The following is a 22039-nucleotide window of genomic DNA, read 5'->3' as shown; positions in this document are numbered from 1 at the left end:
CGTGACACTGGTTTCCTCCTTGATCCCGGAGTTTATTAGTGTGTGGGGCATGTTTCAGAATAGATTTGGGGGTGCCACAATGTAATGTGATTTTGAAAAGAGGCTGTGTGTGAAGGATAGAGCAGTGCAAACTATATTATACTCAACAGCAAAACCTTCAAACCATGTTACTCATTTCCCTTGTGAAGGGGACATCGAAGTAGAACAATCCACTAAATTTATTGATTTTTTTTTTTTATGCAAAAAAAAACAAAACATTACAAATATACCTCAATTAAAACATAAAATAAAATAAACCTTGTAAAATACAGGACAGAACAGGTACTTACAGGACTTTTTGCTGTTTTATGATTTTGGGGACCTTTTTGTTATTAGAACAAAATGTTTTCAGTTTCTATTACTTCCAACACTGAATTGCACAGTTTTTGCTTAAATTCCTATGACACATTGGTTAGCTACATGAGACTTTGTGTTAAAACCAATAACAACCTGTCAGGTTCAAAAATAAAACGCATCAATTAATGTATCCTATGGCATAAAGAATGAGAGGATGACAAACAAGTCAAAACATCACCTCAATTTATTTTAAAAGAAGGTGCAATTAGAGTCCTTACACTCAGGTTTTTTCTTTTTTTTCTTGAAAAACGTATTTGATGCTCTTAATGCCAGCCAAGTTTCACGGCCCCCAGAATATTTTGTTGTATGAATAACTCAACTTGTTATATATATATATATATATATATATATATATATATATATATATATATATATATATATATATATATATATATATATATATATATATATATATATATATATATATATATATATATATATATATATATATATATATATATATATATATATTGCAACACCCCCAAAGCTTTACAGTCCTATAGCTTGACATTTCATTCAGTTACGATAGGCAGTTTTAATGTTGGTGATCATGTTATTTTACATGTGCATATTATTACATATGCTTTGATCAGGAGATTCAGTACTCTTTCAGAAGATGCATTATAGTAGCCATTACTGTAAAACATTGAAAACACGGAAACCCGAACAATTCTGTTTTTGTCAGGGAAGCCTTTTTTAAGCAATAACAGAATTTCTGTGTTTGGCTAGGAAAGGGTTAAATGACATATTTGTTAATTTAAACAAAATGTTAAGAATGTTTTACTCATTGATGTAATGCATTTCTTAGAATGTCCCCATAGCTTTTTAAATATTTAAGTTAAACTAGTATGTCATTTTAATTAGACATCAACATTTTTTAGAATGGCTTGATATACAAACATCTCTCTCTCTCTCTCTCTCTCTCTCTCTCTCTCTCTCTCTCTCTCTCTCTCTCTCTCTCTCTCTCTCTCTCTCTCTCTCTCTCTCTCTCTCTCTCTCTCTCTCTCTCTCTCTCTCTCTCTCTCTCTCTCTCTCTCTCTCTCTCTCTCTCTCTCTCTCTCTATCAAAATATATGTTATATATTATTACATATTTTGTTCTGCTTGCTCTTGCTCTGACAGTCTCTCCGTCCTCTGAGAGTCCAGCGCTGGGTAATGATGAGACATCAGTGGGCAGTAATGAGTCGTCCTCCTCCCAGTCCTCGAACGCCTCTGGAACTCCCCCCGAGAAATCCAAGAATCATCATGCAACCATTAGCACATCCATGCCAGGGAGCACTGGGTATGTAGCAAAGACTCGCCTCTCTCCAAAACGTTTGTCATAATATGCATTGCTTATGTGTTGAATGTATACACTGCTTTTGCAGTGTAAAGTCTTCAAAGTAAGGTATCACTTTATTTCTATAGTCCACTTTGGACATTCTACTAACTATAAGTAACTTTACATATACATTTCGACTGCCAGTCATTAGAATATGTCTGCTTGATATCTTTTAATGCTTTATTTTGGTGGTCTCCCCAACAAACATTCTACTGACTATAAGTAACTTTGCAAGTACATCCCAACTTATTCTACTAACCCGAACCTAATGCAGTAGTAACAAGTTCATTAGTTGTTGCAACTAAAGTTATTTATAGTTAGTAGAATGTCTAATGACTGAAATAATAGTGTAACTTTAAGCAAACCTTAAATATTCATGTCAATGTAATCTCCATGCATGTTAGTGCTAAGCTATTTAACAGTCTACTGCAAATCAGAAGCAGGGCCATTATTGTTACCTAATATAAAAATACTAAATTGTTACTACTGAAACATTTTTGTAATATTCCTCATTTTCTTTATATCTTTAAATAAACCTGACATAAAATAAAATATTTTAGATGGAAAAACTTAAACGAATCAAATGATTAATTATAAATGTTTCCCAACTAACTGAAATAAATTTAAATTGAAGGATTAAAATTATAAACTGGAGATCAATAAAAACAAACTAAATCTAAACATAAACCAAAAATGAGATAAAAGTAAATTAAACTTTATATAGTAATATTATGGGAAAAAAAGAAAACAAGTAATGGCAAAAGCACATAAGATGACTAAAATTACACTCACATTAAAATGAAAACTGAAAATATAAACATATTGTCAGTTAATTCCAATTCAAAATAATAATAATAATAATAATAATAATAATAATAATAATAATAACTTTAATAGTATAAAAATAATACTAAAATAACACTGTTCAAAAAAAGCAGCTTTGTTATGCTTTATTATTACTATTATTAGCTTTATTATTAGCTTTTTTTATTACATTTATTGCTTTTTGAAATTATTTGAATTTAAAAATCATTTGGAAAAACTACTAACTAACTAAATACATTGTAGACATAACTTGACCATCCCTTCAGCTCTGCCTTATTCACTTCCAGAGTTTTTGTGGTGGTATTTTGTTGTTTCTGAGCTCAAGCCTGTGCTTGTCAACTTGATTTAGTTCTTGGGCTGAGAGTCTTATCCTGTGCCAGTGTTATTTGCCAGAGGTTTTGCCTCTGGTTTCTCAGCTCTTTCACAGCTCTTCAGATGCTCTGTGTTTGTCTGGGACTCATGTGTTGAATCCTAATAGGTGCCCACCAGTTTCTGCAGTGTCACCTACCAAAAAAAAAAAAAACAAAAAAAAAAAACATCTGTTCACAGTTTCTACCACACCACTCGAAATTTGGATACATTTTGTTCTCACTCATTTCCAAAAACCACAACCTCCATCCGTTCCTGCACCCCCTTTATCTCCTAATTACCCGTTCATGTGCTCACATTCCCCCTTTCCCCATATACATTAGAGCTACTCTTTGATCACATGCTGCTCTCTCTTCTTGGCCTGCGGTCCTGTGCGCAGACGGCGCTGGTCTTATGTAACCCTCTGCTTCTCTCCCTGCCGTTTCCCACTCTCTGCCATCAGAGGAAGCGGCTCCCTGTGCGCCTGTAAATCCTGCCTGCTGTTTGTCCGAGGGACAGGTGGCCACAGCCCTACCCCGTAAACACTATTGACACAGAGAGATGTTCGCCTTGTTTACCCTTCTAGCAGGCGCTGTCGCTTACAGAGCTACTCCTGTCCAAATGTCAAGAGGTTGTCACCTGTTTATCTGTAAGTCTCTCAGCCTCTGGCCTTGAAGAAGAGCACAGATCACAGTGATGCTGTAGTATATATCTAGTCAAGATTAATGCTGTATCATGCTATATCGCACTTGATGAAGCTTTGTATGTTGACAGGTCACCGTGTAATTGATGAAACATTCATTGTAGTCTTGCCTTGTTAAAGATAATGTGTTGCAGCACAGAATGTTTCCTTAATCCAGCGTATCCACAGCTGGCATCATTTAGATAAACTCTATCCATTATACAAAAAAAATACACTCTGGATCAATTTGTTTATACACTATGGACTGTAAACTGCAAAACAATTATTTAATTGTAATTAGCCATATTTGTATTAACAATTGTGAAAAACTTTAAAATGGTGACCACTTAATCTTTTCCCTCATGCATTCATATAATTTGTATTGATTTTTTTTTTTTTTTTTTTTCTCTACTTCTATATATCCTATGCTGGATGTACTACATGTTACAGATTTTTCAACAGTTAGCAACGGTTCGGGTTCAATTTTGAACACAGTCAATCAGTGTTTGTTCTTGTTTAGTCACACACATTGAGGCTAGAGGTCTAAAAACAAAAAAAGTCAGGAATCTTAGTGTGATTTTGGAGTTAGACCTGAGTTTCAGTAGTCATGTCAAAGCAATAACTAAATCAGCATACTATCACCTAAAAAATATCCAAGAATTAGACACTTTGTTTTTTAGACAAGACTTAGAGAAACTCGTTCATGCTTTCATCACCAGTAGGGTGGACTATTGTAATGGTCTTCTCACCGGTTTTCCTAAAAAGACCATTAAACAGCTGCAGCTCATACAGAACGCTGCTGCCAGGATTCTGAGAAAAAACAGGAAATATGACCATATCACACCAGTCCTCAGGTCTTTACACTGGATTCCAGTTACATTTAGTAATGATTTTGATGTATCATCTTTTCATTATTTTTATAACTGTTTTAATTAAAACTTGTTTTATTATTTGTTATGATTTTATTTATTTTTGGTTAGTACTGTCTAGATGAGAGAGTTGGGAACCGAAGTGAGATGTATATAAGTGAGATAGAATACTTTTTCTATGTAAAGCACTTTGAATATATATATATATATATATATATATATATATATATATATATATATATATATATATATATATATATATATATATATATATATATATATATATATATATTATTCATATTTAGAGTGCTTTACATAGAAAAGGTATTAAAATATTGATAGAATGATATTTAAATAAGATTATATATATATATATATATATATATATATATATATATATATATATATATATATATATATATATATATATATATATAGTGAAGACAGAAATAGTGTCTAGTGCCCTACTTGAAAGGGGCACATACAAGAACTAAAGGCAAAGCAAGTTTTTATATATATATATATATATATATATATATATATATATATATATATATATATATATATATATATATATATATATATATATATATATATATATATATACATACACATACATACATACACATACATACATACATACATACATACATACATACTTGCTTTGTCTTTAGTTCTTGTTTGTGCCCCTTTCAAGTAGGGCACTAGACACTATTTCTGAGGATCAGAATAAGACATAAGATGTAATTCTATGCTAAATGATGTTTTTAATAGCTCCAAAATGAGTGTGATTCTCTTGGTTTGGCTTATTTGTAATTGTAAATGCATTTTTGGGTTGAACCCATTTCCCTGTGGTTCTGCTGGTTGCCAGGGCAACCATATTGGATTTTATTTATCTTTTTTCCCTCTACTTCATTTAGCTTTTCTTTAAAATTTGATGATTCACATAGGAGTGTGTAAATGCTCCCACCAAACCCCACCCCACTTTTTTTCTGGAGTGACTCCTGTTACCCTGGTGACATCTGCTGTGTGTGAGCATAACCTTGATTTGAAATGTGTGAGCATGAGCGTTATGTATCGAGCAGTGTGCGCGTTGTGTTAGCTGGGACTCATGCGGCTTGTGTGTGCGTGTGCGCGCGTGTGTGTGTGCGTTTGTGTGTGCGCGTGTGTGCGTTTGTGTGTGCGCGTGTGTGTCTGGTGTGAGGTTAATGAGTGGATTTGCTGCACTGCAGAGCTGCTGGAGTCTCATGCTGATGTGCAGCAGCTGAGGACTCACAGACCCACTGCAGAGTCATAAATCACAGCATCTCTCTCTATATACTTACTGTACATATATATATTCTCTCTCTTTCTCTATTCCTCTGTCTCTCCTGCTGGACTATTCTTCTCCTCATTTGCCCCTCAGCTTCCACTGCTTCTGTGCGTCCTTCACTGCCCTCCCCTCACCTTCAGCACATGTTTCTCATCTCCATTCTCTTGAGTTTTAAAACCAGTATTAACCAAATAACATTAACAGAATGGCTTTGTTTTAACTGTTATCCAGATGTTAGAGTTTCAAGTTAAACCCAAGTAAGCATTGATGGCATAATGTATAATATATTATATATATATAGGAAGAAAAATTGGAAGTATTCTGTTGTTCAAAAGTTTGAGGATCAGTAAGATTTTTTTAAATACTTTTTAGCAAGACTGCATTACATTGATCAAAATTCACATGAAAAACATTTAAAATGTTACAAAAGATGTCAACAAAAATATTATAATATTACAACTGTTTGAAACATTGACCGTTATAAGCACCAAATCAATTAGAATAGTTTTTGAAGGATCATGTAACATAAAGATAGTTGCCATTTCAGGAATAAATAACTTTAACATATATTAACATAGAAAACTGTTTAATATTTAACAATATTACTGTTTTTGTATTATTATTATTTTTATTGATTAAATGAAGCCTTTGTGCCCAAGAGACTTAATGACATTTAAAAAATATATATTTTAACCCCAAACTTTAGCCACAAGACCTAAATATTATATGCACTAACAACATTATTCTAGTCAAATTTGTCTGTGCATCAAATCATCATGTTGGACTTCCATACAAAGTCTGAGCAAGGATACAAAAATGTGACTTCCTTGTCTACATGAGTAGTTTGCCAGACGTAAATTAGCAAAGAGCATACTTGTTTCCTTCCTGATATCTGAATATGTTTATTACAAAATATCTGTTTAACATAAATTGTGTTTTTTTTATTATTATTATTATTCATAAAAACCCAAAACAAAAAATGTTTACACAACAGTTTTTTACTAATAATTAACATAAATGTTTCTTGAGTAGCAAATCAGCATAGAAGAATGATTTCTGAAGGATCATGTGACAATAAAGACCAGAGTAATGATGCTGAAAATCCAGCTTTGCTTCACAGAAATATTACATTTTAAAATATATTCAAATATAGACAACAGTTGTTTTACATTTTAATAATATTTCACAATATTAGTTTTTTTCCTGTTTGTATTAATAACATAAATGGTGAGCATAAGAGATTTCTTTCTAAAAACTAAAAATTTTACAGATCAAAAACTTTTGAAAGGCAGTGCTGACCGTTTGTGTTCAGCTTATGTCTAGGTTGTTTTCAATGACATACGGCAAGCTATGCTCTTTACCTAGTACTGTTTCATTTTATTGATTTATTTTATGTTACTTTATTTAACGTGTACTAATTAATCAATTAAAAAAGTTATTATTCTCAAAAAAATAGTTTGGCCTATAATTAAGATATATGCAGTATATAAAGTAGCATATAAAATGTCCATTCATTTGGAATACACAGTTTTAAAAATTAGATTTGTCTAATGGTATTAATAAAACAAACTTGTTTTAAATATATAATAACCACATTTACCAGATTATTATCAATAAATCCAATATATTATATGTTCTATATAATATGTTCTGTTTTTATTTACAGATTTACAAATAGATGCAAATTCTTACTATGGCATTTCATTTTGAGTGTAGTCAATATTTCATGTTGACATTTGCAGTGCATCTCGTGCAGTGCCTGATCCTGCTGTCAGATATTGCTGATTTAAAGTGCTCATTTGCAGCATTTGCATTTTCTAAATCCTTCAGTTTCTTTGGGACGTTGGACAGTTTTCCCCATAACCTTCACTTCTCTCCCCCTCTCTGAGATTGTGGGACTGTCTGAGCTACACAGCTTCTCTAAGAATAATGATGAAGGGGTTTGGTGTGGGGGATATATGCAGCCGAATGTGCGTGTGTTTTAAAACCCTTTTTTATTTGCCTCTGTTGTGTTTATATGTTTTGATGTGGATGATTTTCCTCTTTTAGTTGTTCAAAAAGTAGCTTAGAAGCTTAAAGGGTACATAACGCACACATTTTGTGCCAGTCTTATCATGTTAATCTTGAGTACCTATAGAGTAGTATTACAGCCTTCATATCTCCGAGGATTCTTTAGTTTTATCATATTTATAAAAGACAGATATGCTGTACTTGTCTGGCTATCATTGGTCTGGGGAGTCGGTAGCCTGGCTCTGCCCTCCTACGTACTTACGCTCAATTTTCATTTTCCTTCAGTACTATGTCTAGGTAGGACTGCGATGCATTCTTAGGTTTTCTCCGAACAAATTTTTACCAGTCCAATCAGCGAACAGAGGGAGCGGCTGAGAACGATGACCTTGATGTCGAGCGCTAGTTTAAGTTGTAGTTCAGTTATGGCGTCGGAGAAAGATGCAAACTAAACCATTCATTCGGTTGTGGCACCGCTGCCGAATATCCAGAAGTCAGAACCTCAGCAAGAACAATCTTTGCTGGGGTTTGTTGGTGGCCATGCTGTTGTGGCCCTCCTCCCCAATAGGGTGAATTCGGGAAAAGTTTGATTTTCCAGCTCGCTCCGTTAGTGGTAAAGTTGTCTGAAGCCCTATTCAGACGGTGATTGTTTCTCCTGAGGTCGAAGGTATCGCCATCATTTAATTTACAGGGGCTAGTCAGATATTTTATTGCCGTTCGTCTCCCATCACCCGTGTAAAAATCCCCGGCCGAATTACCTACTGCTTTTGACAAACACCAAGTTGTCGTGATGTATTAGCTGCCCGAATCTGAATCTATATCACTTCAAAATTCACTGTTTATAATCCTTTTTGACCACTGCAGAGCACCGTACGGTTGCACTGCTGTTATTTGGATGCATTTCTAGAATTGTATTTCTTTAAAATGCTGGCAAGTATTTACAAGAGCAATATATTTCATCACCACTCAAACAAATTAAAATAAAAGCACGTAAGCATATGAATTGATCCGTTATTTATAGCAGCATTTATTATCATACCAAGCATATGAAATTCTATTTACAGCATACAATCATGTTATAGGCCACGTGAGCAGCGCGTTCCCGACCACAAAACTCTCCCCTCAACCGTGAATAAATCACAGTCCAAATGCACGAGTTTTAGGTTTTATCACTGAGGTGGCGTGCACATTTATTTTTACAGATTTCCATGCGAGATAAAGGCAAAGGGCGCATGGCATACAGTACAGGACAAAAGTTTGGACACATTACTATTTGTAATGTTTTTGAAAGTTTCTTCTGCTCATCAAGCCTGCATTTATTTGATCAAAAATACAGAAACATTTTTAATATTGTGATATATTATTGCAATTTAAAATATTTGGTTTTCAATTTATTATATTTTAAATTATCATTTATTTCTTTGATGCAAAGCTGAATTTTCTCCATTGGAATTTTCTTCAAATGGAAGTCTCCATTGTCACATGATCCTTCAGAAATCATTCTAATATGATGATTCATTTTCAAAGTTGGAAACAGTTCTGCTGCTTAATATTTTTTCTTAACCTGTGATACTTTTTATAATAATTTGATGAATAAAAAGTAAAAAAATAAATAAAAGAAGCAAATGTTTCAAAAATAGAAATCTTATGTAACAATAATATACACTACTGGTCAGTGATTTGAGGTCAGTCATTTTTTTTTCTTTCTTTTTTTGAAATAAATCAGTCATTTTATTCAGCAAGGATGTGTTAAATTGATAAAAAAAAAAGTTATAGTAAAGGAGATTTATATTAATTGAATTTATATTATTATATTTTTTTGAATAAATGCAGTTCTTTTGAATGATTTATTCATCAAATATATTAGGCAGCAGAACTGTTTCCAACACTCATAATGAATCATCATATTAGAATGATTTCTGAAGGATCATGTGACACTGAAGATTGGACTAACGATCCTGAAAATTCAGCTTTGCACCACAGAAATAAATGATCATTTAAAGTATAATAAATTGACAACCAAATATTTTAAATTGTAATAATATATCACAATATTATTATTATTATTATTATTATTATTATTATTATTATTATTATTATTATTATTTCTGTATTTTTGATCAAATAAATGTAGGCTTGATGAGCAGAGAAAACTTCTTTCAAAAACATTACAAATAGTAATGTGTCCAAACTTTTGGCCTGTACTGTACGTCAAGACTGAACGTTAGCGATTGGTTAAGGCAGATCCAGAGTGGCTCTGGGCAGATCCAATAGTTTTAAACTTCAACAGAGTACCCACCTTCACGCAAGTTAACGCTTGTCATTGAAGAGTGGCCAGACTCTCTGTACAAATGAAATGTACAAGAGTCTGGTAAGACCAGGCTAGGGAGTCTGCTCTATATTTTCTATTGCACAAGGTGCGTGTTAAATGAGCATTATTCGAATGACTCTTTATGCAATTAGATAGTCCTTCAACCAGTCAGACCACAAGAGGCATAATAAACAGGCAACGGCCCATCGTTTCTCTATCCGTCGTCGTGTTAAACCCGCCAATAGCGTGCCAAGTGGATAAGCCAGTCTGTGATTGGTTCCTGCAAAAGAGTAATAGAAGCAGCAGAAATGAATGTACAGGTTTTCAGACTGAGTTGCCGGGCAAAATCAATCGTCGGCAGAACAGGCTGGGTTTACCCAGTCTAACGCTGTACTGATTCTTTCTGAAAACAGCCAAAATTATGGAGGCGTGCAGTGAGCAGAGCTTAAGAGTCACAAGCACACACACACACACACACACATACCATGGCATTATCCCTGGATAACTTTAAATTCACTATACATTCATGTTGTTTTAATTATATGAACTTACGCAGTACGCACCGATTGCCATTGAAACAGACATTTGATGCAGTTTCACTCACTGCCTGCGTTTTCGACTCGTGACCGGGAACAAACAAACACACTTGCAGAACTCCGTTGCTGCTCCAGAAAAACAAACCACATCCACTGTTTCCTTAAGGCTGGGTTAGGATTAAACACACTTCTTTAGTAACATTGTTGATTTTGTGGTGTAAAAATAAAAAAGACAGCTCTGCCAAAGCAGTTTAAATAAGTTAGAATGCATAAAATAGCATTAGACGCCCCCCTTTAAAAGTATGCAATTTAGGGATTTTATTGAAATTATGTCAGTCCAAATTTGGGTCAATATATTTTTCTGCCTACTGACAGTATTTCTCAAAAAGGTGTCTTTTACTTTAGGAAGGTGGTACAGTATAAATTTTTTGTGGCTATTTTTTTTTTCTTCACAGTATATGCACTGCCACAGCTTCATGGATGAATAATGCCTCCCCTGCCTCACTTACACCATTGAAACCTGGATCAGTAGGAATGGAAAAGAATAAACCAGAGGAAAGGTAAGATGTAAACGCATTTGTCACCGAAGAACATGTATCATACACTCATCCACACCTCCGTTCTCATAGAATGTAATTAATTTGTTTCAATCTGTTGATTTAAGTGTCAGGTTGGCCGGTTTTGGCTCAACCTTTATCGCACACACTCTCTCACTGTCTCATTGATTCTTTCACTCGCACTCCAAGTCTCACTTAAGCTCTCAGCCTCAGGCTATTAACTCAATCACACATGCATTCACTCACTTGCAAAGTCTTCATCTGTCATTGTTTAGCCTCCGACTCACACACTCGCCAACTTTTCCTTTCCTCCTACATGCCGACATAACTGCTCTCTCTCTCTCTCTCTCTCTCTCTCTCTCTCTGCTTTCTCAGCTCTATTTCTGACTCTACACCTGTACATACACACACACATACTTTCACTCAGTCTCACACATTCCAGGAAGGGGCCATTGCAATGATCTATAGTTCTGATCCAGACACAAAGATTCATTAACTTTCCATCCTATAAAATGAGTGATGCCCAGTGGCAGGTGATGAGACTCATTCAATTTAAAGTCTTTTAATCTGTTAAAAAGCTGTTGGGGAAAAAATGACTGACCTTCAGGAATGACGTCTTTGTTATGTTGCAGTTGTAAAGAGCATGCTTTCATTACAACTCCTGCAGTAACTTTCTGGATTCTAGGTGTCTGCCTGGTGTATTAACTTTAGGGCACGTTGTTTGGAGGCAATCTATAAAACATTCAGCAGACTGTCAAGTGTTGAATGTTAGGTACGACAGTGAAGAGAGTCTATAGTGCATTGTGGCTATATCTTCAGTAACCACACATTGGTTCTTTTAAAAGAAAACATTTAATAAAATCTTAATTCATTTTGTCATTGTAGGGCTGGGCGATATGGCCCAAAAAGATTATCGCAATAAAATTGTTCATATCGGTCGATATTGCTAATTATCACGATTCACGATAAATGTCAAATCTTTATTTCTTTTGAGTTTATAGTCAGAACATGACAGACATATACACACTCACCTAAAGGATTATTAGGAACACTGTAGTAATACTGTGTTTGACCCCCTTTCACCTTCAAAACTGCCTTAATTCTATGTGGCATCGATTCAACAAGGTGCTGAAAGCATTCTTTAGAAATGTCATATTGATAGGATAGCATCTTGCAGTTGATGGAGATTTGTGGGATCTCTTTGTGGGGACAGCTGTTGTAGCCCATCCGCCCCCAGGTTGTGTGTGTTGTGGCTTCACAAATGCTTTGCTGCATACCTCGGTTGTAACGAGTGGTTATTTCAGTCAAAGTTGCTCTTCTATCAGCTTGAATCAGTCGGCCCATTCTCCTCTCACCTCTAGCCTCAACAAGGCATTTTCGCCCACAGGACTGCTGCATACTGGATGTTTTTTCCCTTTTCACACCATTCTTTGTAAACCCCAGAAATGGTTGTGCGTGAGAATCCCAGTAACTGAGCAGATTGTGAAATACTCAGACCGGCCTTGTCTGGCACCAACAACCATGTCACGCTCAGAATTGCTTAAATCACCTTTCTTTTCCATTCTGACATTCAGTTTGGAGTTCTGGAGATTGTCTTGACCAGGACCACACCCCTAAATGCATTCGAGCAACTGCCATTGGATTGGTTTATTAGATACTTGCATTGATGAGAAATTGGAACAGGTGTTCCTAATTATCCTTTAGGTGTGTGTGTGTGTGTGTGTGTGTGTGTGTGTGTGTGTTTGTGTGTGTGTGTATATATATATATATATATATATATATATATATATATATATACATACAGTATTGTTCAAAAAAATAGCAGTACAATGTGACTAACCAGAATAATCAAGGTTTTTCGTATATTTTGTTTTTGCTACGTGGCAAACAAGTTACCAGTAGGTTCAGTAGATTCTCAGAAAACAAATGAGACCCAGCATTCATGATATGCACGCTCTTAAGGCTGTGCAATTGGGCAATTAGTTGAATTAGTTGAAAGGGGTGTGTTCAAAAAATAGCAGTGTGGCATTCAATCACTGAGGTCATCAATTTTGTGAAGAAACAGGTGTGAATCAGGTGGCCCCTATTTAAGGATGAAGCCAACACTTGTTGAACATGCATTTGAAAGCTGAGGAAAATGGGTCGTTCAAGACATTGTTCAGAAGAACAGCGTACTTTGATTAAAAAATGTTGATTAGAGAGGGGAAAACCTATAAAGAGGTGCAAAAAATGATAGGCTGTTCAGCTAAAATGATCTCCAATGCCTTAAAATGGAGAGCAAAACCAGAGAGACGTGGAAGAAAACGGAAGACAACCATCAAAATGGATAGAAGAATAACCAGAATGGCAAAGGCTCAGCCAATGATCACCTCCAGGATGATCAAAGACAGTCTGGAGTTACCTGTAAGTACTGTGACAGTTAGAAGACGTCTGAGTGAAGCTAATCTATTTTCAAGAATCCCCCGCAAAGTCCCTCTGTTAAAAAAAAGGCATGTGCAGAAGAGGTTACAATTTGCCAAAGAACACATCAACTGGCCTAAAGAGAAATGGAGGAACATTTTGTGGACTGATGAGAGTAAAATTGTTCTTTTTGGGTCCAAGGGCCACAGGCAGTTTGTGAGACTACCCCCAAACTCTGAATTCAAGCCACAGTACACAGTGAAGACAGTGAAGCATGGAGGTGCAAGCATCATGATATGGGCATGTTTCTCCTACTATGGTGTTGGGCCTATTTATCGCATACCAGGGATCATGGATCAGTTTGCATATGTTAAAATACTTGAAGAGGTCATGTTGCCCTATGCTTAGGGCTGGGCGATAAAACGATAACGATAATTATCACGATATAATTTTCCTCGATAAAACGATAACAACAGGTCGATAAATTCTCGATATAATGCTTACGCGCTATGCGTAATGCTGCGCATGCGTATTGCAGACCGGGCGTCTGGGTGCTGCACGTGGTGATGTTTACAGTCTGTGGCTGACAGGCTTGGAGGATCGGAGTTAAGTGGAGCGATTAAAAAAAGAGCAATAGTGAAGAAAATGCAGCGCTCACGACCAGCTCGGAGGACACAGATATCGTTGACAAGTTAGTTCCCTCAACTTCAGTGGTTTGGAGATATTTTAGCGATCCCATCCGACATAAAACAGAGCGACGTGCGTGGGCTGCTTATCATAGGTTCACGTTCACCACACGGAATTTAATTATTAAACTATCGTGTTTCTTCAAAGTTCTTCCATATAACATTGAGCCCAACACAGCGGTGAATCTACATTAACTACATTCACACACCGGCTTATTATCTTTTTAGTTGTAGTGGGTGACTTACAACAAGCTAACGTTACCAAACTATAATCACTAAAACATCGGACTTGTACATCGCTATCATAATTGTTTGTCTTTGGTGATGTATTCATGACTCCGCATCGCCTGTATCAAAAGAGAAATAATGTCATCTGGTGTTTAAAATTAATAAAATAGACTAGACAGCCCTTACTGTAGATCCACAAATACTGAACTTTTCTCTCTCCCGACCAGCCCACTGTCGGTGAGGTGTGTGTGTGTGTCGGTGAGATGCACGGTGGACCAATCCACTGTGAGGCAAGAGAAGGGGCCTCAAAATGTTTCTTAAAACGCTTTTTTTTTTTTTGCCCGTTTGCGTTTTTAGTGTTTTACTTACACAATTAAATATATATAATGCAATATTGAGCGTTTTGTTCTATTTCAGCTGCGAAAATCGTTCACAGCAGAACCGCAACGCGTCTCACAGCAACGTGGGTAAATAAACGATTCAGTGTTTGAATGAATCGTTTGAAGGAACGACTCAATGACTCGCTCATTAAGACGGCCACTTGCTGCCACCTACTGCTGGTTTAATTTGATCTTTAAACATACTTTCCAACATGTCTTATTTGTCTATTCAAAACTACAAATCTCAAAACATTATTTAATGCTGTTGTAATTTTTCAGTGTAAATTTTTTATTTTGATTGGTAACAGCCCTTATAGTGTCTTATTTTAATTTAATGTATTGATCAAAATTACAAATATAAAATGAAACATGAAGCTTAGCCTATATTTAATAAGATTAAGGGAAAATGCCCTTTATAAAAGGTGAAAATATCACAAATTTCAAATGATTCAATAAAAATAAAAAACACAAATATGCAGATTTAAATATGTCAAAGCTGACTGAACACTGGTGAGAATAATGCATCAGAATAAATTATATTTACAACACACAAACACACACACACTTTTCCGGACAAGCTAATTTTTTACTTGGACAAGCTTGAACGATTTACTTGTTCGAAGGACAAGCACATGAACATGCTTAATGTCAAGCCCTGTATAATGATATTATTGATATATAGTGTTGAGTAAAATAATGCTGGCCACAGTTAAGATTTTAATAAATAAATCTACCTCAGTTTAAATAAATTTTTCACTTGTTTGGGAAGTGTTTGACAATAAAGGTTAGTTTAAAAACCACAGCTAACTGTTTGTTTTCTACATATTTCACTCAGGAGCAAAAATATGCCTTTAAACTTTAAAGAAATAAAGATTTTACATTTATCGTGATATTTATCGTTATCGACTGATATGCTAAATTATATCGTGATAATTTTTTTGGGCCATATCGCCCAGCCCTACCTATGCTGAAGAGGACATGCCCTTGAAACGGTTGTTTCAACAAGACAATGACCCAAAACACACTAGTAAACGGGCAAAGTCTTGGTTCCAAACCAACAAAATTAATGTTATGGAGTGGCCAACCCAATCTCCAGACCTTAATCTAATTGAGAACTTGTGGGGTGATATCAAAAATGCTGTTTCTGAAGCAAAACCAAGAAATGTGAATGAATTGTGGAATGTTGTTAAAGAATCATGGAGTGGAATAACAGCTGAGAGGTGCCACAAGTTGGTTGACTCCATGCCACACAGATGTCAAGCAGTTTTAAAAAACTGTGGTCATACAACTAAATATTAGTTTAGTGATTCACAGGATTGCTAAATCCCAGAAGAAAAAAAAAATGTTTGTACAAAATAGTTTTGAGTTTGTACAGTCAAAGGTAGACACTGCTATTTTTTTGAACACACCCCTTTCAACTAATTGCCCAATTGCACAGCCTTAAGAGCGTGCATATCATGAATGCTGGGTCTTGTTTGTTTTCTGACAATCTACTGAACCTACTGGTAACTTGTTTGCCACGTAGCAATAAAAATATACTAAAAACCTTGATTATTCTGGTTAGTCACATTGTACTGCTATTATTTTGAACAAGACTGTATATATATATATATATATATATATATATATATATATATATATATATATATATATATATATATATATATATATATATATATATATATATATATATATAATTTAGTTTTAGTATATTTATATTATTTTATTATAACTTAAAAAAATCAATGAGGAAGGAGGGTAGTGAATGGCATCCCAGGTAAAGGGTTAAATGAGTTTCTTACACTTAAGCATTTATTGATCTCTTGATATCTTGTTTCTGTCTCGGCGAGAAAAATTGTATTGCAATAATTATCATTATCACTTTATAGCCCAACCATAAGTCAAATGGTTTGGAAGACTAAACCCATTGGACATTATTTAATTGACAAAATTGCTTTATTACTATTATTATTTGTATATTGGTAATTATATTGAAATATGTATGCAGTAAGTATGAATTTTTGGACAAGTCATGGCATTGAAAAGTGTGGGAACGGTTCTGTGCTTTGGAGAACATGCTCCAAATCCACTCTATAGGATTTTTTTGAGCAATAAATGGCAGGATATGCCTGGATGCTGCCAACACTTGCTTGAGATTTTTTCTCTATTTGAATCATATCTACTATTTGATGACTATCTTACTTCTCTACTTCTTCAAAACTCAGCTCGGGGATTTTTACAGACAGACGTTAATCACACAGACTGCTTTCATTGATAACTTCGGCTGAGTCCACTTTACAGCTAGTTGGAAAATCGTGTCCTAATCCCCACCCTTCCGAATAGCGAGAGGTCCACTAACTGATTGCCTCCATTTTTCAGTGTCACCCTCATGAAAGCCAAGGCTGTGTACCCCTGTGAGGCTGAACACGATTCTGAACTCTCTTTCCAGGTTGGCGCAATCTTCCATGACGGTAAGTGTTAACGTTATCACTGCCACAGGCACTCACCCGAATCCGCAGACATATTGGATTTGGCGGGTCCTACCAGCACAAAAAAAAAAAAATCTGATCTTATATCAGCATAGGTCGAGGGAGGGAAGTGGGGCAGGGGTGTAACATCCCCTAAAAATAAATTCACAAAAGAACGAGACGGAGCTACAATGACACGAGGAAATAAGGGCCTTAATCACTATCAGAGCTCTTGTTTTTGAACTCCTTTCAGCAGTTTTGGTGAATTTGACATCCATTTATTTGGCTCAAAATTATCTTGATTATAACTAGTGATCAAAGTGAAACTTTTGTTTATTGGCACCCCAAATTATAAGACGGATTGCGCAATGTAAGTAACATTTTGTTTAATTTATGGAGAAAAAAAACATCAATTGTAAACAATAATAATAATGCTTTTTTTTTTTTTACAGTGAAAGCATTAGTTAATCCTGACATGCAATTTTTTTTTACAAAAATATGGGCATAAAACATTAAAGCCAAGAAATGCAAAAAAAAAAAATTTGCTAGACATGTCTTATATGCTTGCTTAACGCAATATGAGAAGTCAAATTCTATCTGATATTTTCAAAGATAGATAGTCTATTTTTCTGCCTCTAGTCAATTTGCATAATTTGTTATTGTAAATGTAATGTTGATGGCACAGCATCCTCAAGTTCATTTTATTTTTATTTTTTTATTACTATTTTTCTGTCTTTCACCTGGACGTCATTCACATTCCATTATTAATCAGTGTTCTAATGCATTACATATATTAAAATGATAGGTTAGAAAAATCATAGTAACTAACTATCTATACAGGCATCCCGCTGTTTGTTCATACAGGCCTGCACACATTATCGGTCAATTTTTCAGTATTTCTTTGCCACTATTTCCTGGCTTCACAGTTATTAGTATCCTAAGTTTGGACACAGACTAAATCAAATTATTCCCAGTGCTTCAGTGCCCTTGCATTAACTCACTGCTGCTCCCATCTAAATAATAGTAATAATGATGATTACTCTCCAACCATTATTCACAAATATCCCAGCTCTTCTGTGTTTGTTTAGTAAACTCTTTGGCTAATAATTAAATAATAATAATTTCAGCTGTGTGTACCGCAATTTCCCTTTATCCATCACCCTAATCTACCACCCTCCCCAAATGAGCACAGTAAATGCTGAAAGAGTCAGCAGACTTTGTCAGGACCTGGCTATATCTTTTAATATATAGTGTTTTTTTTTTTTTTTTTTTTTTTTTACTTTCCAAACTCATACCCATTGTGATCTAATTGACATTCATCAGCCATGCCTAACCATCAACATAAGAAATGTCTTCCATCCAATGCGGAATTCTTGCTTGTCTGACATGCAATGTGACAGAAGAGCTGCAGTAAGACTTTTACCTGTGTGTCCGTGGGTTTTGCTCTGCAGTGACACTCTCCAGGGAGCCCGGATGGCTGGAGGGTGTGCTAGAGGGAAAGCGAGGACTCATCCCTGAAAACTATGTGGAGATACTGTAACTCCGAAAAGAAAAACCCTCTCGCTTTTCTATACATGGTATCCATGGTCTCGGAGGCTCTTTCACAATAGCACTGCTTGTCGCTTATCCATCCTTCTTCACACTAAAGACATTGAGAGAGTGTTTCTATACTGTATACAAAAACACAGCTGTTGCTAGCACAGGAATTAAGTTCAAGTATAAGCTAAGAAGTGCTTTATACATATAAAGAGACTGCACTTTTAAAGTTTGGAAATGTAAATAGTTTTGCTTGGGAGAGTGTTCATACATCATTGTGAACGTGTGTTGTCTTCTTTTAAAATGCATGTCTCATGATTTTAGTATAGTAGTTTGAGTTGTTCAGCATTAGTTACTCAATACTCAAAGATACCTTGCATATCTTTTCTATTTAATATTATCAAGTTGCATTTGTTGGTGTATGATGTATGGTAGTAAATGTCAGGAAACGTGTCAAAGTATGACAGTGCAGTGACCATTATCACTTTGAAATAACCAGTTTGGCTTCTTGGAACACTTGAGCGCTTACTAGACAAAGTGATTGATTATTGAAATTGATATGCGATTAGTGTATATGCGTTCGCATCGAAGTGCCTTAAATGTATGCATGGCATGTGTGACACTGTTCAACAACTTGAACAGAGCAACCTTTTTTGATATTCTGTACTGAAGTTAATGTTGTTGTGTTGAGACCGGTAGAGACCGGTAAATTTAAAAAAAAAGAACCCATATAATGACTTTAAATTAAATATCGCCCAGTCTTGCATCGCTGTTCTGTAAATAGAGTTTTATTTTTTTGTTCAAAAACACTTAAAAGCAAAGCACTTTCCATCTTTTAAGTGGTTAAAAGTTTTAAAGACACACACACACACACACACACACACACACACACACACACACACCCACACGCACAAATAACTATAAAGTGGCAGGACTTCACTGATGTTTAATGAGACCATTTTCATTTTTCTAAGACCCCTTGTTCCAAGTTAATTTTGGTGACCGACTGTAACAGCAGTTATTTAATACGGTGATTTATGAATTCTGCAAAGGTTTTGGCATGTGTATCATTTTTGTGATGTTAACTCTCTTGTTGATCAATGTTAAATAAATAAAGTGTTTTATTCTTATATCTTGGTTTTTTATTTCTATTTATATGCCAAACTAAGTGTATATAAATAATGTGTGCCATATGCTGCAGGCTCTGTGGACCCCCTAATGTGCTTTCTGGGAAATAAACCACAACATTTGTGATATGGCTGTTGTTTAATAAAAAAATAAACTGTGTGTGTAATTTATTAATGTCAGTTAGTTTAATTGTGTGGTTGTGCTCTCATCAAAGTTTAAAAGACGACTTCTTTTAGGCTTCTCCTGGAAAACTTTAGCTTGAATGAATTCAAAACTGTTACTGTCTTTTCATAAATGTTTGGGTTTGTTTAATTTGAATCTTGCACATATGAATGATAAACAATACCCACTTTCACACATAAAACCCGTTAAATTGCAGTAAAATAGCTGGATATCTTTTCTGGTAAATGTACCACATCTGCTGTTCACACATGCAGTGTCTGTCCATCACTACCATTCACACAACAGCACCAAAATACCATTAAAACTTGCAGATGCATTTGCCGGAAAAGAAGCTCTTTCATTTCAGTCAAGGTTATGTTTTGTTAACTTATTTTGTTTTAGTTTGTGTCCCATGTAATGACATTTTATATAGGTAATGATGAATTTTGATTCTTTGTGTACTACGGTAGATTCTTCAGAGCTTTGTGATTGGCTTCAAACTCGATAAATATACAGACGACCGACAGACAGACGCATACATACATACATGGGTAAATAGATACTGCCACCTGTCACCAACTGTGACAGTTTCGACATGTTCACTGATTTTGTTGTATGTAAATGAACTGTTGTCTATTACGTTTAGAGTATATTGGCTTATTCTCTCTCCCACACATTTCTAGCCCTGAAGCTGCTCTGCAGCTTTTACATTGAACCTCTCCCCCATTAAGTGGATTAAATCCTCATTTCCTAGCAGATTTGGACTGCCTCCTCATATATTGGGCTTGAACTGTAGCACACTGCAGGCTAGGTCCTTACCATACACTGGATGGAGTGCTTGAAAACAAGCCATTTGAAATAAAAATAGACTATTTTGTTGGAGCCACATTGCAGTGGTTAGCACTCACACACACACACAAACACACACACTGTGATTGTAGATACTGGGTCTGGTTTAGGTTATTTCCTTTTCCCTTTCATGATCATACACATGATATGTGGACATTTCCTGCAGCATAACTAGTTTGTTCAAGTGCACTTAAAGGGATTTTCGAGGTTCCTGCTCCTGTCAACATAAAAAGTCATCCACATCCCATTTTACTTCTGTAATATAATATATATTCCTCATTGAAACAGTATATTTAAAAGTGTAGTTAAAACTCATTTACACACCTAGCCTGACAAGCCAGACCACATCAATGTTTGGTCTGGAAACTCACCATAGACAGGGCTCAATCTGAGGGGCGGGATAAACGGTTGTCTTTTAAACTATCTCTACACGCGATAGGATAGCGCTACAACCAACCAGAGCAACGTGAAGTGGGGATTGTTGATAGATTAAATTTTCGCCGTATCCGGTCGGCAAAACTCTGAACACATCTTCTCTTTTTAAGAATGACTTCAGTGAGGTTATTTTCTCAGATTTGAAAGACTGCCGTTTGCCAGCCTCTGTTTTTACTACTAGCATGCAAGTGCAACTCTGCAGTCACTATATTAAGCCCCGCCCACCGACTCTATACACAATGTGATTGGCCTGACCAGATTTTGTTTTTTTACAGCTCAGAACTGTATTGAGAGTTGCTAGAGGATACTTGCAGCAGATTAGATTTGCTGCCGCTAGGGTGCGTCTAGATTTTTAGGCCATTAAAGACCCTCATGTTGTTCTAAATCTGTATTACTTAGTTTTTTTCTGCAGAGATAAGAATATATTTTAAAGAATGTTTTTGTTTGTTGCCCATTTATCGGTCCAAAACAACTTTGGAGCCCATTGACATTCAATGTATGGAAAAAGAAAGTTTATTTATATTATTATATGTTCATAGTAGAAATTAATGCTATAAACTGTTTCATACATGTTTCTTATGCTCAAATAGGGTTAAAAAAAAAC

The 22039-nt window shown here is 35.3% G+C and overlaps 1 protein-coding gene across 1 annotated transcript in view; it reads left to right on the top strand.

Moving 5' to 3' along the window:
* The window catches only part of arhgap10 (Rho GTPase activating protein 10), a 121889-nt gene extending 101898 nt beyond the window's left edge, over window positions 1–19991 (top strand). The window contains exons 20-23 of the mRNA XM_067441357.1: window positions 1518–1677; window positions 11062–11166; window positions 17237–17328; window positions 18777–19991. Coding sequence (XP_067297458.1) covers window positions 1518–1677; window positions 11062–11166; window positions 17237–17328; window positions 18777–18865 — 446 coding nt within the window. The 3' untranslated portion in view covers window positions 18866–19991. The remainder of the gene's footprint in view (window positions 1–1517; window positions 1678–11061; window positions 11167–17236; window positions 17329–18776) is intronic.
* Window positions 19992–22039: the final 2048 nt, after the last annotated feature.

Source organism: Pseudorasbora parva, chromosome 4 (assembly GCF_024679245.1).
Source record: "Pseudorasbora parva isolate DD20220531a chromosome 4, ASM2467924v1, whole genome shotgun sequence".
In the NCBI taxonomy this organism is placed as follows: domain Eukaryota; kingdom Metazoa; phylum Chordata; class Actinopteri; order Cypriniformes; family Gobionidae; genus Pseudorasbora; species Pseudorasbora parva.
This window is presented reverse-complemented; position numbering and strand designations above follow the sequence as displayed.